We start from the raw sequence: 16,987 nt of genomic DNA, 5'->3' as shown, positions 1-16,987 counted from the left end.
GAGGTATAAGAGTTAAAAGTTAGTTATAGTATAGGATTTTAAGAACAATTGTAAGGAAGTTAGTCATGGAGGAGTAACATTTTAAACTTTAATTTCATTTTAATCTGTTTCAGAGACCATCATGCAGACATCAGAGACTGGGTCAGACACAGGCTCGACAGTGACCTTACAAACTTCGGTGGCTAGTCAAGCAGCAGTGCCTACACAGGTGGTACAGCAAGTACCAGTACAACAACAGGTAAGGAGCTGCTGCTCTTAGAAAAGATGCTGTTACTTTCATTATGTTGGCTGTCCAACATACCTGATTTTTTTGGACTTTACTGTCTTGCTATGATAGGCATACTTCAGTTTTTAGGTTCATTCAGCAAATGTTTCTTGAGCATTTCTTGGATATGCCAGGTTCTTTCTGTGCGAGGCTATAGGGATACAAAAATGAATACTTAAGTTACAATCTCTATTCTCAAACAGCCTGTCTTGACTCCTAAAGCGAGTTATTTTTTCTGACATGACCACCCAAAGTTTTCTTCTTCTCTTCTCTCCCCATTGTTTATCACAACTTTCTATTTCTTTCTTATTGAAATGTCAGCAATATTATTCTTTATTTAGTTGGCTCACAGTAGTACTTAATAGGATGTATGTAACTTCCAGGCAGGGATTTTGCCTTTGTGGTATTTTAGAAAGTGCCTTGGCATTAGGTGACTGATAAATACTGTTGAATGAAAATAGAATAATCTTAAAGGTCTGGAGATCTGATCCATGCCATTTAAAAGTTGGAAGCGAATTTATCATCAGATATTTACTACAGGTCTTATTCATATGCAAGGCAGTTGACTTGTTTTGGAAAGATACTGACAAAGTAATGCTGTTCATGTATGTGGATTGTGAACACACTGGCCTGTGATTTCTTCTAAAGAGTGGTGAGAACATAAGTGAGAAAGATCATATGTCATATAACATTATCTTGAGATTCAAGATTTGCCTATAATTTCTTAGTATTAAAGAGACTCTTTAGCAAATGTTGCTCTTACAATTATAAATAAGTGGTTAGGGAGAAGGATATAGATGGGTTATAGATGATGAAGGACATTTTTGTAAATGATAGACACAAGGTTATATTCTTTACAGGATATAGAATTGGGTTGGTCAGGGAGTGCGGTGGAATCGTACAGAAGTCATTGGCTTTTGGGATAAGTAAAGACATCTGAAATAATCGTTTTGTGTTTTGTTCTTTTTGTTTGTTTGTTTGTTTGTTGAGATGGGAGTCTTGCTGTCTCCCAGGTTGGAGTGCAGTGGCGCGATCTCGGCTCACTGCAAGCTCTGCCTCCCGGGTTCACCCCATTCTTCTGCCTCAGCCTGCCAAGTAGCTGGGACTACAGGGGCCCGCCACCACGCCCGGCTAATTTTTTGTTTTTTTTTTCCAGAGTTATCACACTGTATTTTTTATTTATTTTTTATTTTTTATTTTTTTTACAGATTTGTTGTATTTTATTGCCCAAAATCATACTTTCTATGATGTGGTAAGAAATATACCTTAGGGTACTCCATAAAAAAAGAACTAGGCATGTTATTAGTCAAGAAAGTATACAACAATATGACAGTATTTTCTTTCTATATCACGTAAATTCTATCCAGTTTTTCGTCTAGACCAACATCCCACATCCCATATTGGCCATCTGGATAAAGTCAAAGACATTACGTAAATTATTGACAGAATCTTTATTACCTAGAGTTTATGTGCTTTCCTTGAAGGATATTTTGTATTCTTTATCTTATGCCATATGTTTTTAATCTTGCTGACAAGTATGCCATTAAGGAAGAATGAAGTGTGATGATATAAAATTCTTTTTTTTTTTTTTATTATACTTTAAGTTCTAGGGTACATGTGCATAACGTGCAGGTTTGTTACATATGTATACTTGTGCCATGTTGGTGTGCTGCACCCATCAACTCGTCAACACCCATCAATTCGTCATTTATATCAGGTATAACTCCCAATGCAATCACTCCCCCCTCCCCCTCCCCATGATAGGCCCCGATGTGTGATGTTCCCCTTCCGGAGTCCAAGTGATCTCATTGTTCAGTTCCCACCTATGAGTGAGAACATGGCAGTGTTTGGTTTTCTGTTCTTGTGATAGTTTGCTAAGAATGATGGTTTCCAGCTGCATCCATGTCCCTACAAAGGACGCAAACTCATCCTTTTTTATGGCTGCATAGTATTCCATGGTGTATATGTGCCACATTTTCTTAATCCAGTCTGTCACAGATGGACATTTGGGTTGATTCCAAGTCTTTGCTATTGTGAATACTGCCGCAATAAACATACATGTGCATGTGTCTTTATAGCAGCATGATTTATAATCCTTTGGGTATATACCCATACCTTTGGGATGCCTGGGTCGTATGGTACATCTAGTTCTAGATCCTTGAGGAATCGCCATACTGTTTGCCATAATGGTTGAACTAGTTTACAAACCCACCAACAGTGTAAAAGTGTTCCTATTTCTCTACATCCTCTCCAGCACCTGTTGTTTCCTGACTTTTTAATGATTGCCATTCTAACTGGTGTGAGATGGTATCTCATTGTGGTTTTGATTTGCATTTCTGTGATGGCGAGTGATGATGAGCATTTTTTCATGTGTCTGTTGGCTGTATGAATGTCTTCTTTTGAGAAATGTCTGTTCATATCCTTTGCCCACTTTTTGATGGGGTTGTTTGTTTTTTTTCTTGTGTATTTGTTTGAGTTCTTTGTAGGTTCTGGATATTAGCCCTTTGTCAGATGAGTAGATTGCAAAAATTTTCTCCCATTCTGTAGGTTGCCTGTTCACTCTGATGGTAGTTTCTTTTGCTGTGCGGAAGCTCTTTAGTTTAATTAGATCCCATTTGTCAATTTTGGCTTTTGCTGCCGTTGCTTTTGGTGTTTTAGACATGAAGTCCTTGCCCATGCCTATGTCCTGAATGGTACTACCTAGGTTTTCTTCTAGGGTGTTTATGGTATTAGGTCTAACATTTAAGTCTCTAATCCATCTTGAATTAATCATTGTATAAGGAGTAAGGAAAGTATCCAGTTTCAACTTTCTACTTATGGCTAGCCAATTTTCCCAGCACCATTTATTAAATAGGGAATCCTTTCCCCATTTCTTGTTTCTCTCAGGTTTGTCAAAGATCAGATGGCTGTAGATGTGTGGTATTATTTCTGAGGACTCTGTTCTGTTCCATTGGTCTATATCTCTGTTTTGGTACCAGTACCATGCTGTTTTGGTAACTGTGGCCTTGTAGTATAGTTTGAAGTCAGGTAGCGTGATGCCTCCAGCTTTGTCCTTTTGACTTAGGATTGTCTTGGCAATGCGGGCTCTTTTTTGGTTCCATATGAACTTTAAAGCAGTTTTTTCCCATTCTGTGAAGAAACTCATTGGTAGCTTGATGGGGATGGCATTGAATCTATAAATAACCTTGGGCAGTATGGCCATTTTCACGATATTGATTCTTCCTATCCATGAGCATGGTATGTTCTTCCATTTGTTTGTGTCCTCTTTTATTTCACTGAGCAGTGGTTTGTAGTTCTCCTTGAAGAGGTCCTTTACATCCCTTGTAAGTTGGATTCCTAGGTATTTTATTCTCTTTGAAGCAATTGTGAATGGAAGTTCATTCCTGATTTAGCTCTCTGTTTGTCTGTTACTGGTGTATAAGAATGCTTGTGATTTTTGCACATTGATTTTGTATCCTGAGACTTTGCTGAAGTTGCTTATCAGCTTAAGGAGATTTTTGGCTGAGACAATGGGGTTTCCTAAATATACAATCATGTCATCTGCAAACAGGGACAATTTGACTTCTTCTTTTCCTAACTGAATACCCTTGATTTATTTCTCTTGCCTGATTGCCCTAGCCAGAACTTCCAACACTATGTTGAATAGGAGTGGTGAGAGAGGGCATCCCTGTCTAGTGCCAGTTTTCAAAGGGAATTTTTCCAGTTTTTGCCCATTCAGTATGATATTGGCTGTGGGTTTGTCATAAATAGCTCTTATTATTTTGAGGTACGTTCCATCAATACCAAATTTATTGTGCGTTTTTAGCATGAAGGGCTGTTGAATTTTGTCAAAAGCCTTTTCTGCATGTATCGAGATAATCATGTGGTTCTTGTCTTTGGTTCTGTTTATATGCTGGATTACGTTTATTGATTTGCGAATGTTGAACCAGCCTTGCATCCCAGGGATGAAGCCCACTTGATCATGATGGATAAGCTTTTTGATGTGCTGCTAAATCCGGTTTGCCAGTATTTTATTGAGGATTTTTGCATCGATGTTCATCAGGGATATTTATCTAAAATTTTCTTTTTTTTGCGTGTGTCTCTGCCAGGCTTTGGTATCAGGATGATGTTGGCCTCATAAAATGAGTTAGGGAGGATTCCCTCTTTTTCTGTTGATTGGAATAGTTTCAGAAGGAATGGTACCAGCTCCTCCTTGTACCTCTGGTAGAATTCAGCTGTGAATCCATCTGGTCCTGGACTTTTTTTGGTTGGTAGGCTATTAATTATTGCCTCAATTTCAGAGCCTGCTATTGTTCTATTCAGAGATTCAACTTCTTCCTGGTTTAGTCTTTGAAGAGTGTAAGTGTCCAGGAAATTATCCATTTCTTCTTGATTTTCTAGTTGATTTGCGTAGAGGTGTTTATAGTATTCTCTGATGGTAGTTTGTATTTCTGTGGGGTCCGTGGTGATATCCCCTTTATCATTTTTTATTGTGTCTATTTGATTCTTCTCTCTTTTCTTCTTTATTAGTCTTGCTAGCGGTCTGTCAATTTTGTTGATTTTTTCAAAAAACCAATTCCTGGATTCATTGATTTTTTGGAGGGTTTTTTGTGTCTCTATCTCCTTCAGTTCTGCTCTGATCTTAGTTATTTCTTGCCTTCTGCTAGCTTTTGAATGTGTTTGCTCTTGCTTCTCCAGTTCTTTTAATTGTGATGTTAGGGTGTCAATTTTAGATCTTTCCTGCTTTCTCTTGTGGGCATTTAGTGCTATAAATTTCCCTCTACACACTGCTTTAAATGTGTCCCAGAGATTCTAGTATGTTGTATCTTTGTTCTCATTGGTTTCAAAGAACATCTTTATTTCTGCCTTCATTTCATTATGTACCCAGTAGTCATTCAGGAGCAGGTTGTTCAGTTTCCATGTAGTTGAGCGGTTTTGATTGAGTTTCTTAGTCCTGAGTTCTAGTTTGATTGCACTGTGGTCTGAGAGAGAGTTTGTTATAATTTCTGTTCTTTTACATTTGCTGAGGAGTGCTTTACTTCCAATTATGTGGTCAATTTTGGAATAAGTGCGATGTGGTGCTGAGAAGAATGTATATTCTGTTGATTTGGGATGGAGAGTTCTATAGATGTCTATTAGGTCTGCTTGGTGCAGAGATGAGTTCAATTCCTGAATATCCTTGTTAACTTTCTGTCTCATTGATCTGTCTAATATTGACAGTGGAGTGTTGAAGTCTCCCATTATTATTGTATGGGAGTCTAAGTCTCTTTGTAAGTCTCTAAGGACTTGCTTTATGAATCTGGGTGCTCCTGTATTGGGTGCATATATATTCTGGATATTTAGCTCTTCCTGTTGAATTGATCCCTTTACCATTATGTAATGGCCTTCTTTGTCTCTTTTGATCTTTGATGATTTAAAGTCTATTTTATCAGAGACTAGGATTGCAACCCCTGCTTTTTTTTTTGTTCTCCATTTGCTTGGTAGATCTTCCTCCATCCCTTTATTTTGAGCCTATGTATGTCTCTGCATGTGAGATGGGTCTCCTGAATACTGCAGACTGATGGGTCTTCACTCTTTATCCAGTTTGCCAGTCTTTGTCTTCTCATTGGAGCATTTAGTCCATTTACATTTAAGGTTAATATTGTTATGTGTGACCTTGATGCAGCCATTATGATATTAACTGGTTATTTTGCTCGTTAGTTGATGCAGTTTCTTCCTAGCCTCGATGGTCTTTACATTTTGGCATGTTTTTGCAATGGCTGGTACCAGTTGTTCCTTTCCATGTTTAGGGCTTCCTTCAGGGTCTCTTGTAAGGCAGGCCTGGTGGTGACAAAATCTCTAAGCATTTGCTTATCTGTAAAGGATTTTATTTCTCCTTCACTTATGAAACTTAGTTTGGCTGGATATGAAATTCTGGGTTGAAAATTCTTTTCTTTAAGAACATTGAATATTGGCCCCCACTCTCTTCTGGCTTGTAGAGTTTCTGCCGAGAGGTCTGCTGTTAGTCTGATGGGCTTCCCTTTGTGTGTAACCCGACCTTTCTCTCTAGCTGCCCTTAAGATTTTTTCCTTCATTTCAACTTTGGTGAATCTGGCAATTATGTGTCTTGGAGTTGCTCTTCTCGAGGAATATCTTTGTGGTGTTCTCTGTATTTCCTGAATTTGAATGTTGGCCTGCCCTACTAGGTTGGGGAAGTTCTCCTGGATGATATCCTGAAGAGTGTTTTCCAACTTGGTTCCATTTTCCGCCTCACTTTCAGGCACCCCAATCAGATGTAGATTTGGTCTTTTTACATAATCCCATACTTCTTGCAGGCTTTGTTCATTTCTTTTTCTTCTTTTTTCTTTTGGTTTCTCTTCTCACTTCATTTCATTCATTTGATCCTCAATCGCTGATACTCTTTCTTCCAGTTGATCGAGTCGGTTACTGAAGCTTGTGGATTTGTCACGTATTTCTCGTGCCATGGTTTTCATCTCTGTCATTTCGTTTATGACCTTCTCTGCATTAATTATTCTAGCTATCAATTCTTCCACTCTTTTTTCAAGATTTTTAGTTTCTTTGCACTGAGTACGTAATTCCTCCTTTAGCTCTGAGAAGTTTGATGGACTGAAGCCTTCTTCTCTCATCTTGTCAAAGTCATTCTCTGACCAGTTTTGATCCGTTGCTGGCGATGAGCTGTGCTCCTTTGCAGGGGGAGATGCGCTCTTATTTTTTGAATTTCCAGCTTTTCTGCCCTGCTTTTTTCCATCTTTGTGGTTTTATCTGTCTCTGTTCTTTGATGATGGTGACGTACTGATGGGGTTTTGGTATAGGTGTTCTTCCTGTTTGATAGTTTTCCTTCTAATAGTCAGGACCCTCAGCTGTAGGTCTGTTGGAGATTGCTTGAGGTCCACTCCAGACCCTGTTTGCCTGGGTATCAGCATCAGAGGTTGCAGAAGATAGAATATTGCTGAACAGCGAGTGTACCTGTCTGATTCTTACTTTGGAAGCTTCCTCTCAGGGGTGTACTCCACCCTGTGAGGTGTGGCGTGTCAGACTGCCCCTAGTGGAGGATGTCTTCCAGTTAGGCTACTCAGGAGTCAGGGACCCACTTGAGCAGGCAGTCTGTCCCTTCTCAGATCTCAACTTCCATGTTGGGAGATCCACTGCTGTCTTCAAAGCTGTCAGACAGAGTCGTTTGTGTCTGCGAAGGTTTCTGCTGCTTTTTTTGTTGTTGTTGTTTAGCTGTGGCCTGTCCCCAGAGGTGGAGTGTACAGAGACAGGCAGATTTCCTTGAGCTGCTGTGAGCTCCACCCAGTTCGAGCTTCCCAGGGCCTTTATTTACCTACTTAAGCCTCAGCAATGGCGGGTGCCCCTCCCCCAGCCTCGCTGCTGCCTGCGGTTAGATGGCAGACTGCTGTGCTAGCAATGAGGGAGGCTCCGTGGCCGTGGTACCCTCCCGGCCAGGGGTGGGTATAATCTCCTGGTGTGCCCGTTTGCTTAAAGCGCAGTATTGGCGTGGGAGTTACCCGATTTTCCAGGTGTTGTGTGTCTCAGTTCCCCTGGCTAGGAAAAGGGATTCCCTTCCCTCTTGCACTTCCCAGGTGAGGGGATGCCTCGCCCTGCTTCAGCTCTCGCTGGTCGGGCTGCAGCAGCTGACCAGCACGGATTGTCTGGCACTCCCTAGTGAGATGACCCCAGTACCTCAGTTGAAAATGCAGAAATCACCGGTCTTCTGTGTCGCTCGCGCTGGGAGTTGGAGACTGAAGCTGTTCCTATTTTGCCATCTTGCTCAGTCTCCCACCAATTTTTTGTATTTTTAGTAGAGATGGGGTTTCACCATGTTAACCAGAATAGTCTCGATCTCCTGACCTCGTGATCTGCCCGCCTCAGCCTCCCAAAGTGCTGGGATTACAAGCGTGAACCCCTGCACCCAGCCATTTTGTGTTTATTTTTTAGACATTAAAAAAAAAAATCTTAGCATACTCTACCATATATACATACACATCTTTCCCATCCCACAAGCTCCCAGTTTATTCGATTGAACTATATGTAGTTTTGATCTTCAAACAATGTTATGTTTCAGTCTATTGCTTATGTTTCATTTATTTCTTTTAAACATATTCTGTCTTTTTTAAAATTAGAGATCCAGGGGATACATATACAGGTTTGCTTTATGGATAAATTACATAATGGTGGGGTTTGGGCTTCTAGGGTACCCATTACCCAAATGGCGAACATTGTACCCAATCGGTAATTTTTCAACACTTATCCCCTTCCCACCCTCTCTCCTTTTAGAGTCCCCAGTATCTATTATTTTCATCTGTATGTCCATGTGTACCCATTGTTTAGTGCCCACATTATTGGTTATGTTTTTATCTTTTTATATGTTTTTTAACCATTAAAAATAAGTCTTTGAAATGGTGATTTAAAAGGCTCTGCTATTATTAATGCCATCACCAATTTTAAGACTCCAAACCTTATTTAGAAAGGGATAGCTTATGTCATGTCATCCAAAGAGCAAGTAAAGAACAATGCAGACTTTGTTATAACTAACTTTAAAAAGGTAACAGTTATCTTTTTAAAGGCAATGTTGATCATTTAACTCACTCTGGTTTTCATCTCTATGGAAGAATGGTTCTGAGAGAGTGCCTATCACTAACAAGAGTGTGATGAAAATAGTGTTCCTATCTCCAGAAGGTGCCTTCTGTAAACGTGAAAAAAGTTTTCTTTTTATTGAATTTATATATTATCAAATATTTACACCAGGTCTTAATAGGGCATATAATAATGTAAAGAGTCAAAAAATTTCGCAAGGTTTGTTATTTTAAAAATATTGTCTTTAACCTCCCCCGTTCTCCCACAAACCACTCCTCATAGGCAACTATACTGACTTCTTTAAACTTGTTATTTTGATATTTACTTCCATTTACTTAAAGATAGTATACATATTTTACTGCATCTTGAATTTTTAGTTTTAAGCATTTTAAGCATTATCTTAGCATGCCCTTCTTTTGGTCCCTAACACACAAATACACAACCTGACCCACCCACCCACCCTTCAGATTCCTCATGTTCTTGACAGATCGAACCATGTTTCTTTTATGTACAAAAACAATAATTTCATATGTCTCAATCTATGTTATGTTTTAATTTTAGTAAATAAGTATTCAGTGCTTTTACTACCATGATATAGAAATGCTTTTCAAATCCAGCCTTGTAGTAAGCAGTTATTACCTTCCTTTCCCGTAAAACTCACTTATTTTTCTTAGATTTAATGATTGTGTTTCTTCTGGTTTGCAGGATTGCCATGGACAAGCCAAACACCAGTTTGATTTCTGATCTTTTTCATGTGGTTTATGTGATTTTTTTTTCTCTGAAACTTTGTAGAACATTTGAAATTCCAGTTTTATGAACTTTTTGATGATGTGCATTGATGCGGGCCTATTTTCAAATACTGTGCTACAACCTTCATGGGCCATTTCAGTCTGGACATTCATGCTTTTTCATTTCTGGGAAACTTTATTCAGTTTTTTCATTTATGATTCCCTCCCCCTCTGTTTTCTTGTGTTTTTCACTTTCTGGACTTTTTTTGTTTTATTTTCAATTTCATTGTTCAGCCTTTCTATTATTTTTAAATTCTATCAGTTTTTTTTTTTTTTTTAATTTTCAAGAACTTTAAAAAAAAATCCTGTGTGTTCCTTTTCGTAATATTATGTTTTATTTCATGGTTTTCTTTTTCCTCTCTGAAGTTACTAATTTTTTTTAAGTTATTGAATTTTTTTTTCTCTTTATCTTGTCTGTTTCTTTTAAGGTACCCTGTTCTGTTTTCTTTTGTTTTTCACTATGTCTCTGTCTTTCATATTAACAGCTTTTCTCTGATGTCTGATAATCTGTGGGTGTTTATCCATATTTTAAAATGTGAGTATAAGATGCTGATTTGAATGCATGAGTGAGTCTTATTGACTTCAAAATGGGGTCATCTCACTGACGAGGCTTTTTAATTAAGAACCCTCTGATGTTCAGTATCTTTGTTTTTCCTCTTTGGCTGGTCAATTTTTTTAAGAAGACTTGTCCAACTTCCTGCCTAGTGGGGGAATGCTTGGCTGCCTGGGAGCTGAGTTGGGTAAAGAGTTGGATATTTATTGCACTAATTTAATTAATCTTTCTCTTTTTTCATGTGGTATTACCCGTGCTTGGTATTCCTCAATGCAGAGATTAAACCAAAGAACAAACTCTAAACATTTTACTTAAGTTAGGGAAGGCCAGTCACCTTACTGCATAGGGGTTGGTATAGGGAGCCTGATTGCTTCTTAAATAGAATCACATTTTATATTAAATACATATATTAAAAACAAAAAATTGGATTTCTGTCAGAAGTGGAAAATCAGTGTCACTAACCATAAATAGAAGATTATACATATACACCCTCACCACCTGCCCCCCCAACACTTCAATCTTGACCTCATAAAAAATAATCTTGTGTACACCTGGACCACACTTTGGAAAAAACATTGTACTGTACCATATGGCTCACCCCCAGCAGGCATATTTTTCAGTTCCTCAAGTTAGCTTTTTCCTCTGGGACAAGGCAGGTGATACCTTATATTCCTTTACACCAAGCAAAGAAGGTGAGAACTCTCATTTTCTTTTTGTCAACAAAGTGTTTTATTTCACACAGTTTTTTGTTGTGATATTTACCTGGAGACCCTTGTTATGTTGTCCTCCCAGAATTATTTGAAAACCTGTTTTTCTTCTTTGTCATTATTTTTCTTTTTTTTCTTAAGTAGAACAGTGTTAGGTTTAAGCTCCCCAGTGTATTCCAGTGGTATCCCTGTGGATGTAAATTGTCTGTAACTGACAAGATTAGTGCTGTAATTCCTTACTCCTCTGACATGCCTATAATGTTTGAATTGTTAATGTGCTGCTGTTATCTTGGGTTTGCAAACTATAGTAAAATCCTTTAAAAGTTTCTGGCTTTTGTTACTGACCCGTAATGGATATAGCAATCATGATATTGATGTCAAAGGTAGTTACTTCCATTGATTGAACTTTTCATTGTAACTTTGCTTTGCCGATTTTGATATAAAGAGAAAGTTTATAGCTAATGTTTTAAAATTTTGAGACATTCAATATTATATATAGGTTGGTGCAAAAGTAATTGTGGTTTTTGCCATTAATTTTAATTTAATTTTTGCACCAACCTAATATACTGGAATGATGAGTATATTAGTCTATTTTCATGCTGGTAATAAAGACATATGTGAGACTGGGTAATTTATATAGGAAAAAGCACTTAAGGGACTTACAGTTCCATGTGGCTGGGGAGGCCTCACAATCATGGCAGAAGGCAAGGAGGAACAAGTCACGTCTTACACAGATGGCAGCAGGTAATGAGAGAGAGCTTTTGCAGGGAAACTCCCATTTTTCAAACCATCAGATCTCATAAGACTTATTTACTATCATGAGACTAGCACAGAAAAGACCTGCCCTCATGAGTCAGTTACCTCCCACAACACGCAGGAAATGTGGGAATTACAATTCAAGATGAGTCTTGGGTGGGGACATAGCCAAACTATGTCATTCCACCCCGGCCCCTCCCAAATCTCATGTCCTCAAATTTCAAAACCAATCATGCCTTCCCAACAGTCCCCCAAAGTCTTTAGTTATTTCAGCATTAACTCAAAAGTCCACAGTCCGAAGTCTCATCTGAGACAAGACAAGTCCTTTCTGTCTATGAGGCTGTAAAATTAAAACAAGTTAGTTATTTCCTAGATATGATGGGGGTACAGGCATTGGGTAAATGCAGCCATTCCAAATGGAAGTAACTGGCCAAAACAAATGGGCTACAGGCCCCATGCAAGTTTGAAATCCAGTGGGGCAGTCAAATCTTAAAGCTCCAAACGATCTCCTTTGACTCCATGTCTCACATCCAGGTTGTGCTGATGTATGAGGTGGGTTCCTATGGTCTTGGCAAGTTCTGCCCCTGTACCTTTGCAGGCTACAGCCTCCCTCCTGGCTACTTTCATGGACTGGCCTTGAGTGTTTGCGATTTTTCCACGTGCACAATTCAAGCTCTCAGTGGATCTATCATTCTGGGGTCTGGAGGACTGATGTTTCAGGGGAACCAGCCCCCAGTATTTCTATGTAAGTTCTTTCTATTTTCCCTAAGTGTCGACCGGTCTGAGAAATAAAGAGAAAGAGTACAAAGAGAGGAATTTTACGGCTGGGCTGCTGGGGGTGACATCACATATCGGTAGGTCTGTGATGTCCCCTGAGACGCAAAACCAGCAGGTTTTTATTAAGGACATTAAAAGGGGAAGGAGGTGTACAAACAGGGAGTAGGTCACAAAGATCACATGCTTTCAAGGGCAATAAAAATCACAAGGCAAAGGGCAAAACAAAGATCACAAGGCAATGGGCAAAATTAGAATTACTAATGAGGGTCTATGTTCAGCTGTGCACATATTGTCTTGATAAACATCTTAAACAACAGAAAACAGGGTTCGAGAGTAGAGAACCGGTCTGACCTCAAATTTACCAGGGTGGGATCTTTTCCCCACCCTATAAGCCTAAGGGTACTGCAGGAGACTATGGTGTATTTCAGTCCTTATCTCAACCGCATAAGACAGACACTCCAAGAGCAGCCATTTATAGACCTCCCCGGAGGAATGCATTCCTTCCCCAGGGTATTAATTATTAATATTCCATGCTGGGAAAAGAATTCAGCAATATCTCTCCTACTTGCACATCCAATTATAGGCTCTCTGCCAGAAGAAAAATATGGCTCTATTCTGCCCAACCCTGCAGGCAGTCAGACCTTATGGTTATCTTCCATTGTTCCCTGAAAATCGCTTTTATTCTGTTATTTTTCAAGGTGCACTGATTTCATATTGTTCAAACACACATGTTTTACAATCAATTTGTACAATAGTGGTCCTGAGGTGACATACATTCTCAACTTATGAAGATAACAGGATTAAGAGATTAAAGTAAAGACAGGCCTAAGAAATTATAAGAGTATTATTTGGGAACTGATAAATGTCCGTGAAATATTCATAATTTATGTCCAGAGATTGCAGTAAAGACAGGCATAAGAAATTATAAAAGTATTAATTTTGGGAACTGATAAGTGTCCATGAAATCTTCACAATTTATGTTCCTCTGCCACGGCTCCAGCCGGTTCCTCCGTTTGGGGTCTCTGACTTCCCGCAACACAGATGCCCTCTTATCACAGCTCCACTAGGTGGTACCCTGGTGGGGAATCTGTGTGGGGACTCCTACCTGACATTTCCCTTTCACACTGTCCTAGCAGAGGTTCTCCATGAGGACTCTGCTCCTACAGCAAACTTCTGCCTACACATCCAGGTGTTTTCATACATCTTCTAAAATCTAGGCAGAGGTTCTCAAACTTTAGTTCTTGACTTCTGTGCACTAGCAGGCTCAACACCATGTGGAAAGTTGCCAAGGCTTGAGGCTTGCACCCTCTGAAGCCACCACCCGAGCTCTGTGTTGGTCCCTTTCAGTCAAGAATGTCTTGGTGATTACCATTCGGCTCCTCATTACTTATGCAAATTTCTGCAGCTGACTTGAATTTCTCCTCAGAAAATGGGAATGTCTTTTCTATTGCATTGTGAGTCTGCAAATTTACCAAACATTTATACTCTGTTTCCCTTTTGAAACTGAATGCCTTTAACAGCACCCAAGAATCAAATCTTAAATGCTTTGCTGCATAGAAACTTCTTCCACCAAATACCCTAAACCATCTCTCTCAAGTTCAAAGTTCCATGAATCTCTCGGGCAGGGGCAAAATGCTGTCAGTCTCTGCTAAAACATAACAAGAATCACCTTTGTTCCAGTTCCCAATAAGTTTATCATCTGCATCTGAGACCACCTCAGCCTGAATTTCATAGTCCATATTATTATCAGCATTTTGGTCAAAGCCATTCAACAAGTCTCTAGGGAGTTCCAAACTTTCTCACATTTTCCTGACTTCTTCTGGGTTCTCCAAACTGTTCCAACCTCTACCTGTTACCCAGTTCCAAAGTCACGTCTACATTTTTGGGTATCTTTTCAGCAGTGCCCCACTTTACTGTTACCTATTTACTGTACCACCCCCCATGATTCAGTCACCTCCCACACGGTTGCTCCCAAGACATGTGGGAATTGTGGGAGTTATAATTCAAGATGAAATTTGGGTGGAGACACAGCCAAACCATATCAGTGAGAAACCAGAAAATTTCAGGATTCCAGTATTACACACTTCTTCTGTTTCTTCAAAGCCGTAAGACTTCTAATTTCACCATGTAGTAAGTACTGAATAAAACAATTCTAAAATTGTTTTTATGGTTTTTTGTTTATTTTATATGACCTCAAGTATCCACTTGTCACACTTTCTTAGACAATATGGTTCAGGGATAGAGAATTCTGAACAGAGAATAGCAAGGTCTTACTATGTACAGGGCGAATATTACTTACCTGAAATACCTGGGAACAGAAGTACTTTTGCTTTGAAATTTTTTTCAGATTGTGGAATATTTGCAGTATACATGATGAGAGATCTTGGGGGGTGGTGCCTAGCATTAAACATGAAATATATGTTTTTTATGTATACCTTATACACATATCCTGAGGGTGAGTTCAAACAATATTTTAAGTAATTTTGTGCAGCCTATTACTTGAGGTTGGGTGTGGAATTTTCTTCTTGTGGTGTCATACTGGCACTCAAAAGGTTTAGAATTTTGGAGGATTTCAGTGTTTCGATTTTTGGATTAGGGATACTCAATCTGAAATGCTATATGAAATTTCCTGTCTTTTCATTATCTCACAGAACATCATAGAATCTTATTTCCAAATACAGACATTGTTGCCCAATTCAATAAAATTGATAAAAAATATCTTTAGTATTTTGACTAGAAACTCAAATTTTGATATTACTCATCCTATCATCTTTAGAAAGACTTTTTGAACTGATGGGTCTCTATAGAATATGACGAGCAATGGATTGCTCCTTCTCAATCTTCATTCTTGAATGATTCGGTAAAGAGTTTCTTGTAGATTTTCGTTGTTCTTCATTTTATGCCTCAACCTAGGAGGTTGTCTAACCCATGCTTGTCCTAGAACTGAGTTAAACATCCAGGAGAAAGACAAAGGAAAATGTCTTCTTGCTATTCCATAGCCGGCCAGATTAGTTTTATTTTCAAGGTAGAACTTTGACAGAAGTCAGAACTTTTATTCCTTGTTATAGTCTTGGGCTCCAGGTTTTCCACAAGTACTGCTAACATCGAGGATAATTTCTAAACCATCTTGACCACGGCTCTAAGATATTTTTTCTCCTTTTTAGGTTTTTCAGTTTTTTTGTTTGTTTGTTTGTTTGTTTTTTTGAGACGAAGTCTCACTGTGTTGCCCAGGCTGGAGTGCAGTGGCCGGATCTCAGCTCACTGCAAGCTCCGCCTCCCGGGTTTACGCCATTCTCTTGCCTCAGCCTCCTGAGTAGCTGGGACTACAGGCTCCCGCCACCTCGCCCGGCTAGTTATTTTTTGTATTTTTTAGTAGAGACGGGGTTTCACCATGTTAGCCTGTATGGTCTCGATCTCCTGACCTCGTGATCCGCCCGTCTCGGCCTCCCAAAGTGCTGGGATTACAGGCTTGAGCCACCACGCCCAGCCAGGTTTTTCAGTTTTAACTGCCTTCGCAACAGAAGTCCTCCTCTCTACTACCTCTGTCTGTCTTACCTCTTTCTTGGAGAAGGGCACAAATCTTTTTCTCTCAAAACGAATAAATATATTGTCTCTATATTGTTTCTTCTAAATGTAACACCTAAGGTACAGTGGAACCCTGGGGTTGAGGGACTTCTATTGAACTCAAAGCCAGATTTTTTTTTTTTTTTCAAAGAAGCTTTCAATTTTGCTGAAATTCTTTTATTATTAGAAATTGTAGTCTTTACCTTTTCCTGCTAAGGGACTCAGAGAGTTTGTTTCTGGTAGATTTTTGGTTTGTAATTGGGATATTTGAAACCCCTATTTATGCGATAAAAGCTCATTTCAAGACCATATTCAGGAAAGAACCTTTGTTTTTTCTATAAATTGCCTGAATAGAATAGACAAGGACACTTTGTTCACAATCTGAGTCATTAAAAGGAATAGAATAGCTAGTTGGCTATATTGGGTTATTTTTGGTTAGTATCAGTCTATCACATATTTGCCCTTTCCACATAAAAGATGGCATATCCTGCAAACTGAGCATATTATCCTTGTAGTCAAAAAGATAAATGACATTTTCTTTGGGGAACAAATCTAACCAGAGTTGTAAATTAGGTTGCAGGAGAAGGGCAATCTTCAAGTACGGTAAGTTTTAAATGAATAGTCTCCATTAGATCTCTTTATTTTGGGTATCTACAAAATGATCTGTTAATCTTTAGGAAATAGATTTTAGTAATTTAAGTTTAATATGAATACTTCTCAGATCCTCACATTCCTTAGACCATAGTTTCAATACTGTGTCATTTCCATCTTCACTTCTGTTTGCCATATTCTAAGTAGTATGTCATTACAACCAGCAAGAAACCCTGATAATTAGAATTATATCTATGATAAAGTTATTGCCGTGAAAGCAATCAGTAGTGATTTTTAAAAATTGCCTATAGTTTGTTAAATTCATAATAGAATATTCTCTTGGATCAAATTTTGATCAAAAGTATCTTAAGTGAATTTGTTAGTTTGGGGAGCTATGCCCAAGATAGTGTACTCCATCATTCTTGTCTTT

At 38.8% G+C, this 16,987-nt stretch overlaps 1 protein-coding gene across 10 annotated transcripts in view; it reads left to right on the top strand.

The window, feature by feature from the left end:
- The window catches only part of RFX3 (regulatory factor X3), a 325,429-nt gene that overhangs the window by 133,219 nt on the left and 175,223 nt on the right, over positions 1-16,987 (top strand). For all 10 annotated transcript variants that reach the window (XM_010389306.2, XM_030919590.1, XM_010389299.2 and 7 more), the window contains one exon: positions 114-238. In XM_010389306.2, the coding sequence (XP_010387608.1) occupies positions 122-238 (117 nt within the window). In that variant the 5' untranslated portion in view covers positions 114-121. The remainder of the gene's footprint in view (positions 1-113; positions 239-16,987) is intronic.

Source organism: Rhinopithecus roxellana, chromosome 16, assembly GCF_007565055.1.
Source record: "Rhinopithecus roxellana isolate Shanxi Qingling chromosome 16, ASM756505v1, whole genome shotgun sequence".
In the NCBI taxonomy this organism is placed as follows: domain Eukaryota; kingdom Metazoa; phylum Chordata; class Mammalia; order Primates; family Cercopithecidae; genus Rhinopithecus; species Rhinopithecus roxellana.
Note: the sequence above shows the minus strand (reverse complement) of the source record. Positions and strands in the feature narration are given on the sequence as shown.